The sequence below is a fragment of the Penaeus chinensis genome, chromosome 11 (assembly GCF_019202785.1).
Source record: "Penaeus chinensis breed Huanghai No. 1 chromosome 11, ASM1920278v2, whole genome shotgun sequence".
Classification (NCBI taxonomy): domain Eukaryota; kingdom Metazoa; phylum Arthropoda; class Malacostraca; order Decapoda; family Penaeidae; genus Penaeus; species Penaeus chinensis.
Window position 1 is genome coordinate 36,625,443 of NC_061829.1, and position 17,386 is coordinate 36,642,828.

General features: G+C 44.1%; 1 protein-coding gene across 2 annotated transcripts in view; it reads left to right on the plus strand.

The window, feature by feature from the left end:
- Positions 1 to 4,668: 4,668 nt before the first annotated feature.
- LOC125030841 (zinc finger E-box-binding homeobox protein zag-1-like) overlaps positions 4,669 to 17,386 on the plus strand; it is a 14,296-nt gene continuing 1,578 nt past the window's right edge. Inside the window, exons 1-7 of one of the 2 annotated variants that reach the window (XM_047621152.1) lie at positions 4,669 to 5,499; positions 10,269 to 10,432; positions 11,156 to 11,296; positions 12,516 to 12,626; positions 12,776 to 14,575; positions 14,684 to 14,816; positions 14,930 to 17,386. The exon at positions 14,930 to 17,386 is cut by the window's right edge and continues 1,578 nt beyond it. In XM_047621152.1, the coding sequence (XP_047477108.1) occupies positions 5,415 to 5,499; positions 10,269 to 10,432; positions 11,156 to 11,296; positions 12,516 to 12,626; positions 12,776 to 14,575; positions 14,684 to 14,816; positions 14,930 to 15,372 (2,877 nt within the window). In that variant the 5' untranslated portion in view covers positions 4,669 to 5,414 and the 3' untranslated portion in view covers positions 15,373 to 17,386. The remainder of the gene's footprint in view (positions 5,500 to 10,268; positions 10,433 to 11,155; positions 11,297 to 12,515; positions 12,627 to 12,775; positions 14,576 to 14,683; positions 14,817 to 14,929) is intronic. The other variant, XM_047621153.1, reaches the window with a different exon arrangement.

The window sequence follows — 17,386 nt, forward strand, 5'->3', positions numbered from 1 at the left end:
ACGAAATTCTTAAACCTGAAGGAGATAAAATGCGTTTATTCAAAATTAAATTTCATTTTCACGTAACACACACTCCGTTTAAACACCATGTTTTTTTTTTTATCCTTCTTTTTTTCTTTTTCTGTTTTAAAGCAAGGTTGTGCTTTGCCTTTCATAATAGAGAATTTAAACCGTAACTATAACAGTAATAGTATATAGTAACTAGTTTACTTCTGTTAATGAATAATAAAATACAATCATAATAATGATTAATAATAATCATAATAGTGGTAATAGCAATACTAATACTAATAGTAATAATCATAATAAAAAATATTATTATTATTATTATTATTATTATTATCATTATTATTATAATCATTATTATATTCGTAATAAATATAATAATTATGGTTATAATGACTATTGTGATAAGGAAAATGAAAATGATGATAATAATGATAATAATAATAATAATATAATAATACTGATAATAATAATAATGATGATGACGATAATAATGATAATAGTAATAATAATATTAATGATAATGATAATAATAATAATAACTGATAATAATAATAATGATAATGATAATAATGATGATAATAATAATGATCATGATAATAATAATGATCATGATAATAATAATGATGATAATAATGATAATGATAATAATAATAATGATTATAATAATGGTAATGATAATAATAATATTGATAATAATGATAATAATGACAATGATAATAATGATAATAATGATAATGATAATAATAAATGATAATGATAATAATAATGATAATGATAATAATAAAAATTATAATAATGATAATAATGATAAAGATAATAATAATGATAATAATAACAATGATAATAATAATAATGATAATAATAATTATAATGATAATGATATTAATAATTATAATGATAATAATGATAATGAAAATAATAATAATAGTGATAATGATAATAATGATAATTATATTATTAAATATAATAATAAAGATAATGATATTAATAATAATGATAATAATAATGATAATGATAATAATGATAATAATAATAATAATAATAATAATAGTAACAATAATGATAATAACAATAATAATGATAACGATAATAATAATAGCAACGATAATAATAATAATGATAATGATAATAATTATAATAATAAAATAATGATAAAAATAATAATGAGAATAAAATAAAGATAGAATAATATTGGTGATGATGATAATAATTATAATAATCATGATAATGATGATGAATATAATATTGATGATAACAATGATAATAATAATGATAAAAATAATCATTACTAATAATGATTATGATACTAATCATTATAATACTAATAATGATTATAATAATAATGATTACAACAATAATAATTATAACAATATTAATGATTATAATAATAACATTACCAGCAATGATAGTAATAATGATGATAATAATAATCGTAATGATAATAAGATAAATTAAATTATAAAAACAACATGATGGTGAGGATGATGACGATAACGATAATATTAGAAAAAAATATTGTTTTTATAATAATGATAATTCTAATAATAATAACGGTAACAGTTATACTACTCATAGCAATCATAATAATAACGATAAAAATAATAATGGTTGTAAAACTATTAATAATAATAACTGTTATTTGCATTGCTGTTATCGGTACTATTATCACTTTATTATTAGCAGCAGCAGCATCACTATAATTATTATCATAATATTGTTATCCTTACTTGTAATGATAATATATAATGTTGGCATCGTTGCTATTGTATTTTCAGATCCCTAATAGCAATAATTTATAATACAGAAACTGTATATTAATATAAAAGTCATAGGAAACGATACAGAAACTGTATATTAATATAAAAGTCATAGGAAACGATTATGCTAATATTGTTGTCACTATTATTATTCTGAATACACTAAAATTATTAATTAAATAGCACTTCTGTTGTCGCTTCTTAGTTACATTATTTTCGATAAGCTATTAATGCCAGTCTCAAATATATAAGAATTATTACCAACGTCGAGAGATCCTAAACATGATAAATGCATAGAAGAACTCGCACTGCGGTGTAAATAATTATTATGACATTAAATTAAATGCAGAAGATTTTATAGCAAAACAGCTATATCAATATCACATAAGGAAACGGAATTAAAGGTGTAGTTCTAGTAGAAGTGATAAAAGACATTGATTTACCATAACAGCTGGTAATAGTGGTGTTCATTTTATCTTGCTCATTTTGGTGGGAATAAAAGATTCTGGAGTACACTGGACACTTTCGACAATGGTAATTATTTATATTCAATGGTTACTGTTTTCATATTTATTACTCTATCATTATATTATTTAGTATCATATTATTATTATATTTATTATTGTTGTTTATTATCATTATGTATAATTTTTACCATCCGTATTATTATTTGTTATGATTATTATTGTTGTTGTTGTTATTGTAGTTGTTTGTTGCAGGTCTTATAGTACCTGGTACTGTCATTCTTAGTGCCTTCATCCTATGTCATAATTTTGAGTTATGACTAATAAATCTCAAAATAAGAATTTGGTGAAATAAAAATATTATCGGTGGCAGCACTTATGTTAGTATTCGCTGCCGTTATTGCATTTTTTGGTAACATTACATATACAGTAATTATTTTACCATTACTTATTGCACATTTTGAACACAATATTTTATTATGTTGTGGTTAGCCATCTTCAGAAAATTCATTTCAAGTAACTGATTGAAATTGGATATTTAACCTGGGTATTAATGCAGTATTATGCTGCAAGGAATTTCGTTTGTACATATTTTATCGTTATTAATTTATTACTACCACGTTCAGTACGACTGTAATTTATGTTTGTCAATATCGTGAGCTATGTACGTATAGCAACTGAACAAATAATAAACTGGTGCACTAACAACTTCAGTTTTCGCGGACTCGGTCACTACAAGCGTAATTACTACCCCTGCCGTTAGAGTAGCACGCAGAATGAAGATCGTACCACAATTTTATGAATGGAGTTCGATAAACACATCGTCCGAAATTCGTAAAAAATGTTTCTCGTCCAAACAAAAGTCATCCCAGCCCAATACCGAGCAACCAAGTGGTAATGCCGTGAAGGAAATATTGACCAAACTTTATTTCGTGAGGCCGAGCGAGCCACAGTCCTGCCACAGAGCATCCGCCACAATGTGAAGGTGACGCTGGCAAGTGCTTTCAAACGACCGCGCTCCCGCCTCACCAACAGGTTCGAGGACTGGGTGCGCGCGCAGCTCTTGCTCCTCCCTCTGATAAGCCCCGCCCATTTACAACCCCCTGCTGTTTGATGTACGATGCTCAACTTTATGCTTTTTATATTATTACTTGACGATATACGCCTGTAGTTTACTCGTTATTTTTTGTAATTATATACAAGATGAATTTGGTACATGCAACTTACAAAGTTCCTTATAGCCTGAAACTGTACAAGAAATTAGTAGGTGCCGAGTCGTTGGTAACTCCACTACTCCCACAACTGACTCGCACTGTTGTTGTCGTTATTGTCAATTTCGGAGACCTTGATACCTTACATAGAAGTTTTCATCTATGTCAAACGTGTTATTGCGATGGGAAATCTTTGTCATATATTGATTTAATTCGATCATATTAGAAACATTACGATTACTGAATAACACACACAAGGTTTATTACAACAGTGGAACAGAGCGAAGTACCGAAAGCTCTTAGCAATGTAAGCAGTTATTTCAACACACAGTATTGATAAAACCACAGAAATAGTTATTATGTTTAGTATAATTTGGTTGTACTCTTTTGACGAAGGCTGGAGAGATAGTAAGAAAAGTGGGTCATAAAGTTATCATATCTATTGATTTCCCCCGTTTAAATAGTGACGGATACAAAGTTGATAAGAAATATCTTTAATTCATTTGCTCTACTGGCTATATTTAATGCTTTATATATAGTGCAATAAGTACTCTTAATATTGCTACATATATATATATATATATATATATATATGTATTCACACATACACGCATACATGTACATTCCTGTATTGTGATAGACAGATTAATAAATTTATTCGTATTCACATACAGATAAACAGATAGCTTTAAGGATGTATTCGTTATGAAATGCGTTTATTGAGAGAGAAAGAGGTAACATAATCCTTCATGCCTTGATGAAATAAAGTTCGGTTAAATTGCTTTTTAAATAAATTAATTAGGTTATTTGGGTTTATCAGCGAGATGTGACTAACTTTATCAATTGCATGTGCCTTTCCCCGTCTGCGTTGTTGCACTCTCCGCTGCAGGAGGACAACTGAGTAGTTCGGCATCTCACGTAACACTGAGCATCTTTCACTGTGTTAGGTGATATCGCTTGCTCTGTTGGAAGGTTTTAATTTGTTATACAATTTTTATGCTAGTATCTTGGGTCGTTATCTTCACTGACATATGCATTTCCAAAAGGCGGATATAACGTTAAATATTGACATTATTTGTGTTGTTGCAAGTGCTCGAATAATTACAAAAAAATAGATTATAATTGACCAGTTAGAGCGAGCTTCCGGCAATACGGAAAGTAGGCGTGGTAAGCGAGGCGATGCTGACCAATGGCAGCGCAGTACAACCTCCCCTACCTGAGGCGCTCTTCGTCTCCCCTCAGTCATGTAGGAGCTGCGAGTTTGATAGCACGCACTTTTTCGCGCTCCACATCTGAAACTCAAGGTGCTACCTACTTAGTCACTAACTTTACGTATACTTCAGTTAAGTGTAGATTTCATTTGGAAGTCTTTATTACTGCAGTGAATCGAAAAAAACTGATACTATCTGGATATAATTCGTGGACCACAGGATTTTTATTTTGTCGTTATAACGGAGACGCTCCTGTGGCTGTGTTCAAAAAGTGTTGAATATATTTTCGAGTGTTGATACAACGTCGCTACAACGAACCCTCCTCCTGAATCAACGGAGACAACGCAAATTCGGATCGTTTGGAATATCCAGCCCCAACCCATTGGAATACCCAGAACTTTCCCCCTGAGCACAGTGACCTGCCGAGCCTCTCTTCTTCACTGCCAAATTATCACCCGCACCACACTTGCTTGACCCTAGGTGACCGCGGATCGTATTTCCGGGTCAGTGCCACGGAGACTAGTGCACGACCAATTCCTGCCGAACCTGACTCGGAAGCCCTGGGCGTTCGGGTACCCGCGTGGCCCTGCTGACCAGTGGTGCCTCAGGTCACACATGGTGACAGCTCTTCCGGTGTGACTTATAAAACCAGGAGAGCTCGTGGATCGTGAGAATAGTGGAGTGGATAAGGTTGTACAAGTGTAGTGGCATGTGGACGTAGAGGTGACGCGCCCCTTGCCTCCACCGCGCGCCTGCGACACCATGGCAGGAGTGACCACTATGTACGCGCCATCCTACACAGATTCCATCAAACTCTGGAACTTCGCAGGTGTCTTCAACTACCTCTGTAAGTTTTGCTTTAATTATTAGTTTTTAGTTTATTCGTAGAAGTCGGTTTTACAAGGTTGAACCTCCGTAGCTCAAAAAAGCAAACCGTTTCCTAGGTAAGATTAGTATTTCTCTAAAGGAAAAAAATATTTTGCTCTGTCGTATAGCTAAAGTTGTGTTGTAAAAATTCCTTATAGAGAAACCTGTACGTATTCAAGAGATTTATGAAAATTCGTAAACATCACCGTACATTTTTCAAAACATTTGTCAGCACGTTTTTTGGCTATTTCTTGGCCCCTACCCGAAATTTCTAGATACAAATAGGATACCAGGATTCGCTAGGATGTCGGCTAGAGAGCCTGTAAAGCGCTCGTATAGTTATTGATGGAAAGTCTCAGGGGCAAACGCGCCCGGTTTAGCGGCCAAGCCGTGCTTCACTACTATGTCGCCTCCCTCCCCGCCCTATGTCAGCCCCAGACACGAGGGCCCTTTGCTTTCACTCCCCTAGAATGTTGTCAAATTACACTGCTTTCCTCTCGTCTACGTATCGGGAACCATAAAGCTGTCGTCGTGAAGTGAGAGTTACCTAGGGAGTGTGGGATCGAGGTTTAACCAGCATCAAACCTGGCCAGGGAGAGACATACACATGGCTAGATGCTCTTGTTGATGCTAACGGAAACATATTATCCACTGTCTTTCATGATAAGCTGAAGGTTAAGGAGTCACGACCTTATAGCCAAGATAAAAAGAAGATGCTCCAAGACAGATGACATTTAGTTTGTTATTTTACACTTTTATTTATATATAACAATAGGATTACACATATTATGTAGAAAGAGATTGTTCTCCTTGTTTTAAAATCTTTCAGAATTTGAAGTAAAAGCTTATAGCGTTGCCCAATGTCAAGATTGAGTTGCTCTTATGTCCATCTTGGACTCATTCTCGTCGGTCGAGAAGTCAGGTTTGCCTTTTACTTTTTAGTTAATATTTCGTGCTTTGGTACGTGCTATAGACGAAATTTATATATTGCATTGTGTGATTAGTCATGAGGAAGAAGCGTATCAATAGATATTTTGAATTAAGGCAAGCAGTCGTGCGTTGTGGACGTGCGTTGAAATAGCTCTGTAGCAACCACCTGCAGGAGTATACGTTGTTTATATAAGAAGAATTATCACACATTTCCCGGACAAGGCTACGTTCTGAGATGTTGTTGTTCTTTTTGAGCCGCATTTTTTCTCGCGAGGAGCCCTTTTCTCAGCGGAAGACGAATTTGCCGCGCCGCTTTTGCTGGGAAGTGCTGGCTGGCCTTCGCATTACCTCGTGGCGTATTCGGGGAGCATCGGGAGCTTCGTGATGTTTATAGATGAAACTTTAGGTCCATATCAAGCTGATGTGTCCCAACATTAACGTGACGAAGCGGCAAGCTGTGAAGCGCGGCTGATTATGTTAATCGAGCATTGATTCTGTCCACGCTTGTCACCACCGCTGGCTGACGCGGCCGCAGGGAGAGAAGGCACCAAACCCGCGCCACGGCTCTGTCCTTCATAGGGGAAAGTTAGGCGTGACTTGCCTCTAAATCGGTCAAGTAGGATGAAATGACTCGATGAGGCGACTTGCTTCGTGTACTCCTCGTGTAGTTGGTTCTGAGCGGCGTGAGTTCGACTGAGTAGCACGGCAAGGTTAGGCGAGGTAGAGAGGAAGCCAAGGGGGTCGGGGGGGCTGTCAGGAGCTGGCCGTAGGACTTTGTCGTAGTTATAATAGTCGTAGGTCATAGTTAGCGATATGTGAGAAGGCACCGGCTCCAATGGCATGTGAAATAGCCCCAGTAGTCCTAGACAGGTTGGAAAAGGCGCGGATCATCCTAATATCTCTCGAGTCGTGGGATGGTCGTGAGGCTGCCACGAGCGGCTCCCGCGGAGGTAAACTTTCACGAATTAGATATCGCATCGCCGCAGAGGCCAATAAAGAACAGTGGATAATCAGGTATAAGCACTTTCTTCGCTCCAAGGCCTTGTCTCTACCATATAAAATCTTATTGCAACTGTATTGATATCGTAGATGTGATGGAAATCCCGGAGCGGACGGGGAGGGGGGGGGGAGGGGGTGCAGATGATGGGATTAGGGGGGAGGGGTCATCCACAGGAGGGGAAGATTTGCTTGGCTACGCGTACTGTGTCTATCCAATAATGTGTTCGTAGTACTGCCTACGAATCTTGTCTCGCGAATGATTAGTAGCGGCTAGGATTCGAAAAGTGAATCACGTTTTGAGAAGTCCTTAGAAGACGCGGTTGAGGCCCGAGTGTCGTAAATATATATAGTATCGTATTTTCCAACCCGTCTCTCCCACCTTTAGACGAAATACTAGGCAGATCTCCCAAACAAACAGCACGGGATGGTGCCCCGCGCCCCCCCCCCCCCCTCCCTCAGTGCCATCGTTTCGGGGGTCGCGCTGTGTCCCCGTATCATCAGCGTGTCCTTTGTCCCGAGGTTTGCGTTGGGCATTTGAAATTCAGAGTTCCCCTCGGCGTCGGCGGGCAGCTGCACGTGTGCCATTATCGCCCCCGCTCCCCTCGGACGATCCTCGCGCAGTGTTGCCAATGACCCGCCTCGTGGAACCCCTCTTCAACCGTCACAAACATTCATTACGGCGATTAATATTACCGCCACGAGCTCGCTTTACACAACGGCTAGGTTTTGCATTTAGATTATGTCGAGCAGCATGAGTCGAACAAGAGAGCAGCGCATTTCTTCCGTTTTGGGGAAAACGCGAGGCATCTTTATGCATTAGCGAAAAAAGAGCGCCATTTTGGCATCACTTCCTCCTACCTTCCCACACCACCCCTTTAGAGTGGCTGGCTTCCCCTCTCCTGATCCAAGCTTTTATTTGCGATCGCCAGATGGGTAATTTCGGTTGACATTTGATATGATTTTTTACCGATTGATGCTCCTCCGCTAGATTTTAGCCACATTTGTCCTCGTTTTTGTGTTTACACAGTGCGTCACCGCCGCTACTCCCCCCCAAGACCCCCTCCTCCGGTCCCCCCTCTTCTTCCTCTCGGCAGCCGTTTAGCCTATTATCTCCCCCCCCCCCCCCGCGATCTCAGCCCCCCGCCTCGACCCCTTTCGATTGGCCCTTTCTTCTCGGTATCGATCTCCAGGTCAGGGTCAGCGTCAGCACGGGCGGGGGCGGCGGAGGGGGGGAGGGGATGGGGTGATGCTTAGGTCAGCTTGAGGGGAGGGCAGCGAGCCAGGATGGAGGGGGGTGGGGGGGAGGGGGCGTGAGGGGTCATAGCTCTCAGTGATTCTCGGCGAACGATAAATATGAGGGGAGAGAGGGAGGCGGGGCGGGAGGGACGGACACGAGTTACGCTAAGCATTCGAGTCTTGCGCTCACCTTCCCACGGCCGACCGGCAGAGATGGAAGAGAAAGCCAAAGGAAGAAAGGAGAAAAAGAGAAGGACAACAACACAAATCAGAGATCGGGGAGGGAAGACAGCAGAGGTACTTGGCGGGCGAACGTGTAATGGAAAGATTTCCTGGATCTGGCGCGGAGAGGGGATGCGGCGAGAGGAACAAAGGTGATGCAGGGAGGCTGTCAGGCAGGTGGCGAAGGGAGGGTGACGGAGAGGGAAACAGTGTATGAAGGAGGGGGAGATAAGGGGATGCGTGGTGGAGGGAGGGAGGGAGGAAGAGACGAAGAGGGGAAGTAAGGAGGCTTGGGGAATGAAGGATCCGAGAATTCGGAGGAGGAGGAGGAGGAGGGGGGGGGGGGAGGCAGCGCGTGGGGAAAATGGGAGAGAGAGGAGGTATTCTGTGCGGGGTGGAAAGGAAGGGAATCGAGAAGACAGACGGCAAGGAAAGGGAAAGGAAGCATGGCGGGGCTGGGGTGAGGGTGGGGAGGGTAGGGAGGGGAGGCCCCATGAACACGAATGCGCTCGACAGTTGATGGACCGGAAAAGATTAGCGCTTCTCCGTGGCAACAAACCGCCAGTCACGATGTGTTTTTATGGACAGAATTATGTTAACGAAGGCAGCGCCGTCCTTTTGGCTCGGCGAGAATTTCTTTAGGGCAAAAGCGGCGTGTCATAGTATAATAATGCGTGCGGGCGTCCTCTAATGCCCAGGTGAGCGGCGGGCGGCACGTAGCGCTCGTGTGAGGCTCACCTGGGCCGCGGCACCGTCATGGTATCCTCGCACGTGTCACTCTTCTCATTCTCCTCACATCTCACCTCTCTTCTCTCTTTCTCCTCCCTTGTCTCGTCCTCGCTCTCACTCCTTTCCTCTCATCTCCTCCTTACATCTTCTCTCTTATCTCCTCCTTACATCTTCTCTCATCTCCTCCTTACGTCTTATCTCTCATCTCCTTCTCTGTCATTTCCTTCTCTCTTCTCCTTCTCTCTCATCTCCTCCTTACGTCTTATCTCTCATCTCCTTCTCTGTCATTTCCTTCTCTCTTCTCCTTCTCTCTCATCTCCTTCTCTATCATTCCCTTCTCTCTTCTCTCCTTCTCTCTCACACTCGTCCATGAAGCCGCGGTTTTTTCTCCGTCCAGCCTGGCGCTCCTCCTTGCCCATGTGCTGATGCTGCATGCTGCGGGGAAGCGAGGGGAGATTTTCCCTCAATGGTGGCCCTTTGTTGTACGTACGTGTGTGTGCGTGTACGTGCATGCGTCATCACTTCTCCTTTTTTTTCCTCTTTCTTTTTTTCTTTTCATTTTTGTATTATCTTGCGCGTGTATTCTTGCCATTTCTTATTTGTAATTTCGTATTTTGTTTCTTTACCTTCTAGCAGCTGAGAACAACGGAAGTGACACAGGTGTAAGCCCACAAACACCAACAGACGAAGCCGCCACGCCCACCAACGCCCCCATCAGTCCGCCCACATCCAGTCTCACGCCCAATTCTGAAGCCGCCCTGGGTGATGACTCTGACTATTTGACCGGCGCTAACGTGGTAAGAATCGCTTTCTGTTTGTATGAAATAATAGCTTGATTTATTGATCAATTAATTAGTACATTTATTCGATATATCTATATAGCAATACATTGAGGTATTTACAAACCAACTTCCGCAAACACATTATAAATTCGAACAGACCTTTATTCGACATGGAAACACGCGCTTTACAACTCCACTTAAACAAGCAAACAAACATACATGCATGCGTAGAACCCTCTCCAAGACGTCTTTCCCCGGCCGCGTGAGCCCCCCCCCCCCCCCCATCCCCCATTCGCCCCTCCCCTCCTCCCTTTCCCTCTCCCTCTCCCTGCAGGATATTGATTGATAGCTTGGTCGGGCGGGAGGCGAGGGCGGGTGGGTGGGTTTTGTGGGCGGGGGTGTGGGTTCACGTGCAATCATTTTGTTACGATACTACAATCAGGGACAGATAATATTATCCGCTTCTGTGGGTACAGGGTCGAAGCAGCCCTTCACTGGATAGAGGTGGAAGGGAACGGGGAAGGTAGGGGATTAGAGTGTGCCTAATTTCACACACACACACACACACACACACACACACACACACACACACACACACACACACACACACACACACACACACACACACACCCTCCATCTCCACAGAGAAACGGTCCACCCAATTTCTCTTATGTATGCCTACTCACAGCGCCCATTCCACTGTACTTACCTCCCCCCCCCCCTTCTTCTCCCCCACAGTCGTGTTCTGTGTGCCACAAGAAATTCGCCAACATCCACCGCCTCCAAAGACACATGATTTCGCACCAGGAGTCAGATGTTCTCCGGAGGTTCAAGTGCGATGAGTGTGGGAAAGCCTTCAAGTTCAAGCACCACCTCAAGGTACGTGTGCACGTGCGTGTGTATTTGTGTGTGTGTGTGTGTGTGTGTGTGTGTGTGTGTGTGTGTGTGTGTGTGTGTGTGTGTGTGTGTGTGTGTGTGTGTGTGTGTGTGTGTTCAGCGTCTTGTTATTTTTTTTAATGTCTTTTGTTACTCTCTCTCTCTCTCTCTCTCTCTCTCTCTCTCTCTCTCTCTCTCTCTCTCTCTCTCTCTCTCTCTCTCTCTCTCTCGCTCTCTCGCTCTCTCGCTCTCTCGCTCTCTCGCTCTCTCGCTCTCTCGATATATATATATATATATATATATATATATATATATATATATATATTTATATATATATATATTTATATATTTATATATATATATATTTATATATTTATATATATATATATTTATATATTTATATATATATATATTTATATATTTATATATATATTTATATATATATAATATATTCTTTCCTCTCCTTTCTTTCCCATTTGCATCCTCGTGCTTGGCTTCAACACTTCGTACCCGTGCTTCACCTGTTTATTATTATTTCCCAATATATGATTAGCTATTTTTTACAAAAGATATTCTGTTTATAAATAACAGATACAGACTGCAAGTACAAAGTAAAAACAAAAAAAAGAAAAAGATAAACCGGGTAGAAATCAGAAAACATTGTCTGTAGACTGTGGCGCCCGAGGAACAGTGCTCACTATCTCGCCGTATCATGAGGAACTGGCGCTGATATCCCAGGTAAACCGGAAGAATTACCTATATCCTCTAGAATATCTCAATGTCAGCTTCTCTCTACCTGCCCCCCGTCCCCTCCCCTCCCTTTCCCTCGCCCTCTCTCGTACTCCTCTCTTCCTCCGACTCTCCCTCATTTTCTCTTTCCCTCCTCCTCCCTTCCTTCGCTACTCTAAAGAGGAGTAGCAACAGTAGTAACAAATGTGGCGCGAGTGAGGAGAGGAGTGCGGTGCATGCCACCTTGGGCTTCCTTCCTGTGTATATTATCACTGGTTATCACGCCGCGTCCGCACTCACTTTCGGTCCCCACAGCGGCGCGGCGTCCCGATCCACACCTGCAGGAAAATGCACAAGTCGAAACACCGTGGCTTGCGGGACCGACGGAGTTCGATCACCTTCACATGAGTCCGTGGGATTCTTTAAAAAAAATTGTAATTTAAGGGATTTATGTCAATCTTTCCGTTTATTAACCTTTACTTTTCTTCTTCAGGAGCACAAGAGGATTCACAGTGGAGAAAAGCCCTTCGAGTGCGAGCACTGCGGCAAGCGGTTCTCCCACTCAGGCTCTTACTCCTCTCATATGTCCTCCAAGAAATGCCAGGTTCGTAGACCACGTTGCTTCCTGATGTTGATTTGCATATGAATTTGTTGATCCTGTAAAGTGGAAATTTGTTTATTTGGTATAATTTTGCGACCTACCTGCATTTGCACATCTTCGAAACCACCTAATTTATCCTCTCCCCCCACCAGCTGGGACGCAGTAGGACCAACGGGGTCATGCCACGTCCGCCCCCACAGTTCCCTGGATCCAACAACAAGCGTCCAGCCCTCAACGGTTCCTACTTGCCCATCCTGCCGAAGGACAAGTCCCCGACCCCTTCGACTGACCTAGGGTACTCGTCTCCCACGCGGCCAATCTCCAGGGACTCCCTCCTCATGTCCCCTCCGTCGTTGGTGTCCCCTGGCAGCCTCAGCAGCTCCAGTATGACTCCGGTGCTTAACCAGGGCTTCCCCCAGTGCCTGTCTCAGGGGCTTCAGGGTAACCTCCACCAGGGACTCTCACCCTACCACCCGCTGAACCCCCTCATCCTGGCGGCTCAGCTCCACCCTCAGTATTCGTCCTTCCTGTCCCTTACCATGACGCAGGCGGCGCTAAACAAGGCCCAGCAGGAAGGAGGCGCAGAGGAGAAGGACCACAGCGAGGACGCCCCTCAGGAGGACGTCGACGACGAAGACCGAGAGCCCGGCGAACTAGTCATCAAGGAAGAAACGAAGGAGGAGGATGAGGACAGGAGTCACTACGAGAAGGAGCGCGGGCACGAGGAACGCGAGGAGCCGGCCAACAACAACGAGAAGGAGGGCATGTCCACCCTCAAGAAGATGCTAGAGAGCGTAAACACTACAGTCACAAAGCAGCAGTTCGAGGAGAAGGTGTCGTCCGCCACCCCAGGGTCCCTCTTGAGCAACTCGCCCATCACGGACGACCTGTCGTGCGAACTCTGCGGCATAGCTTTCAAGAGCTGCATCGACGCCTTGTACCACGCCCGCGGACAGTGCCCACGCCTGCCCGAGGTCAATGCCGCCACCGAGCACTACAAGGGTCGCATTATCGAAGGCTTAGCAGCACGCTTGTTAGCGGGGAATCAGCAGCATCGGCATCTTCAACAGAGTCATTACCCGATGCACCCAGCCCAGTCCCTGTACCCGCACAGCCGCATCGGCCATGGCAGGGAGGAGGAGGTGGAGGGCGACTCCAGCCACGTTGTCGACGACGAAGAGACCACCAGCGACGGCAAGAAGGTCCGCGTCCGTTCTCACATTCGCGAGGAGCAGCTGGTCGTCCTGCGCGCTCATTATGCAGTCAACCCGCGCCCCAAGAAGGAAGAGCTGATCACAATCGCAGAGAAGATCAACTTCCCCGTGCGCGTTGTACAGGTGTGGTTCCAGAACGCCCGCGCCCGCGACAGGCGTGAAGGCCGCTCCATCACCCCCACGCCCACCTCCTATTCGCAGCCCAGTTACAGCACCAGTTACTCGACGCCTAGTTACACCACATCAAGCTACACCTCCACGAGTTACGCTCCCACGAGTTACGTCGCCCCTACCTCCCAGGCCAACAGCAAATCCATCAGCATCAGCCCCTACTACCCGTCCTTGCTGGCACCGAGTCTAATGTACCCGCTGAACGGCCGCGCCTCGCCCACCCCCGGGGACGGCGCCGACGACCTCGACGACGACCAGCCGCTCGACCTCTCCACCAAGAAGTCGTCCCCCTCGGCGTCGCCTAAGCCAGCCTCCGTCTTCTCGGACTCCGACGCAGACTCGACGTCTCTGGCCATCTCGTACAAGTCGGAGTCCCGCACGCCCACGCCCAATTCCCTTAACAATAATATCGCCGATTCGAAGGAGTCGAGCGGCCTCAGCGTGGCGGGATATCCCTCCCTCATCTCGGAGCAGCACAGCAAGCTGGCCCAGATCCTCCAGGGGGCGAAACTCGGCCTGCCGGCGCTGTACCCCGACCACCTGGAAAACAGCGAGAAGCGACCAAGGGTGAGTGTGAGAAAAATCTCCTCCTGCTTCTGCTTCTTACTTGCTTCTTAATTGTGCTGCATTTTGTAGTGGAATAAAATTGCTCATGATCTGATTCTTGCATTGTAGGAAGATGATGACTGTGACGACGAAGCCCGCAAGCGGCGACGCGACGAGGAAGGCGGAGTGTTTCAGTGCGACCAGTGTGACAAGTCCTTCAACAAGCAGTCGTCCCTCGCCCGGCACAAGTATGAACACTCAGGTAAGGTGAATGTCCGATTTACAAAGAGGTTTTTCCATGACATCTTCAAGCCATTGTTACCAAGTTGATAACCCTTATAAACAAGACCAATAATTAAGTATTTTCTCCTTCAGGTAAACGCCCCTTCAAGTGTGACTTGTGCCCCAAAGCATTCAAGCACAAGCATCATCTCACCGAGCACAGCCGGCTACACACCGGCGAAAAACCTTTCCAGTGCGACAAGTGTCTGAAGCGGTTCTCACACTCAGGTTCCTACTCCCAACACAGGAATCACCGGTACTCGTACTGCAAACCGTACCGCCCCGACGGCGCCGCCCCGCACTCCGAGTCGTCCACCCCGGTCCCCTCGCCATCCGACAGTGGCGCCGGGGCCGTCGCTACATCGGAGGGCGTGTCGGTCATCGTCACAGCCTCCGCTGACTCCCTCCCCGCAGTCCGGGTCGCGACGCCCCTCAGCTCGCCCGCGGACGAGGCTTCGGTGGGGAGTCCCCCGGCCTCGCCCCCGGAGGCACTCGAGGCCTCCGCCCCCTCAGTGAAGGAGGAGGTCGTGGCGTAGATCGCGGTGAAACTTTTAGCTAAGAAAGCAATTCAAATCAAGTGTCAAGTGAACCAATGTGATGCAAACAGTGTGCGACAACGAACAGAATTTATGAAAGTTTCCTCTAACACTGTAAATCAAAAGGTGACATGCAACGAGATGTCAGTGTCTATGATCAAAATGAGTGCTGAAAAAGTATTTGATGTTTTTGATGCTTGACATATTGCAAAGAGGATTTGCATGTTTGGTGTGCAATATGTCAAGTAATGTGCTCCTTACATTGCTAGAGTTACATGGACCTACTATGCAGTGTTTCTTTGTTATTTAAAAAAAGGTTATAATTATATTTACTTTTGTATAGGATTAATGTAAATTCGCATGTGCCAATCACTTTTATCTTCACTTATGAAAACTCTCACAGGGGTCCTTATAGCTAGGGTCCTTTATATTTAGGATCCCTCTGAAATGTGGGTATGGGACAGCTAAATCTCTCATGTCTCTCTTTCTCTCTTTCGTATAGTTCCGTAGTCGTGTTATGATAGTAGGTGTTGATTCAAGGCGGGTAAGGCCCTTCCACCTTCAGCCAGTACCTGTCAAAATACTCAAGTAAAGAGAATACTGAATTATGCGATGTTTCAGTGCCACATGGAGAAGCAGTGTTGCCAGATTATATATATGTATGTAAAGCTTCATGTGCATTTTTTTTATTGTTTCGAGAATATTATGAAGGAATTATCGTTATATTATTTGAATTACATGTTTATTGGCAGTTTGCCAAAGACAAAAAAAAAAAAAATGGAGGTTTCCTGTAATGAATTTAGTCCAGTTACACTCGGAATGGGGGTACAACTGTAAGAGCACCATTGGCAACACTGCGGTGTAGAATACGAGCAGGTTCTCCAATGATAAATCCACTGTCTTCCATAAATGTACTAGGAACCATACACTCTTGCCCAGGTCGCTAGTGCTAGTGGATTCCCCGTGCCTCGTGCCGTCAACTTCCCACGTGAACCAGACCAGCTAGTGCGACCCCCTAGTGCTGTCTTGGCCTGACGCAGAGCCCCTGTTTCTCGCTGTGTCACTTCAAGATGTACTCACACACGACAGGTTCGCAGTGGCTGGTCTCGTCACCTCACTAGTCCAAAGTAATCTCAACATGTGCAATCTCTCTATTTTCTAGATTTCCAAGGCATGCCATGTAGTCCTCTGATTTTCTTCGACATTTCTCGAGAATTCTTTTGTGCCATCTTACTTCGGATGTTCATGTACTGGCAGCATGATGCCGTGCCATGGCTGCCTACTACATCGATAGTCATATTGCTAGTCTAAGTAGGTTTCTGTTGTCCCATACTTGGCACTCATTGTCACCTCCGTCTATGTGAGCTTCTAAGAGCTAATTTCTTCCTCGTACTTTCTTCAAATGCCAAACGAAATGCCAGTTTAACTTGGTTGTAAGCAACGATTGTGCCAAAATGATTACTGGAGATTTCTAATAGGATCTTGTTAGAGATGTGGATAACATTTAGAATTTTATTTTTATCAAGTATACATATGCAAATTTATTTTGTATAGAGACCGTACTTCACCACAATAGTGTACCAGAGTGCTTCCATATCACCCTACGCCAGGTCCATGGCTACTTCCTTGAGCCGGGCCCGTGGCAACAACCTTGATTTGGCCCGTGGCTTTTCCCCTGAGGAAGCCGATGGTATTTCCCAGAGCCAGGCCTAAGGCTGCTTCCTTGAGCCGGGTCCGAGGCCGCTTTCCCGAGCCGGGCTTAAGGCTATACACAGAGTAACGTCCATGATAGGTGACTAACTGGCAGCGTCGACCAAAGGCTCCCAGTCAAAGTCTTTCACCTCTTTAATTCCTCCTTAGATTCCGGCAAGGGCGCTGTGGGAGGGCCCCACACAGGAGACCTCAGACTGCCGTCTTTCACATAGAGTTAGGGGCCCTCTCGTGGTGCCCAGACCATCTGAAGATCATCCCTCTGTCATGTGACCTTTTACTGGCCAATAGCATTCCTCTTTGT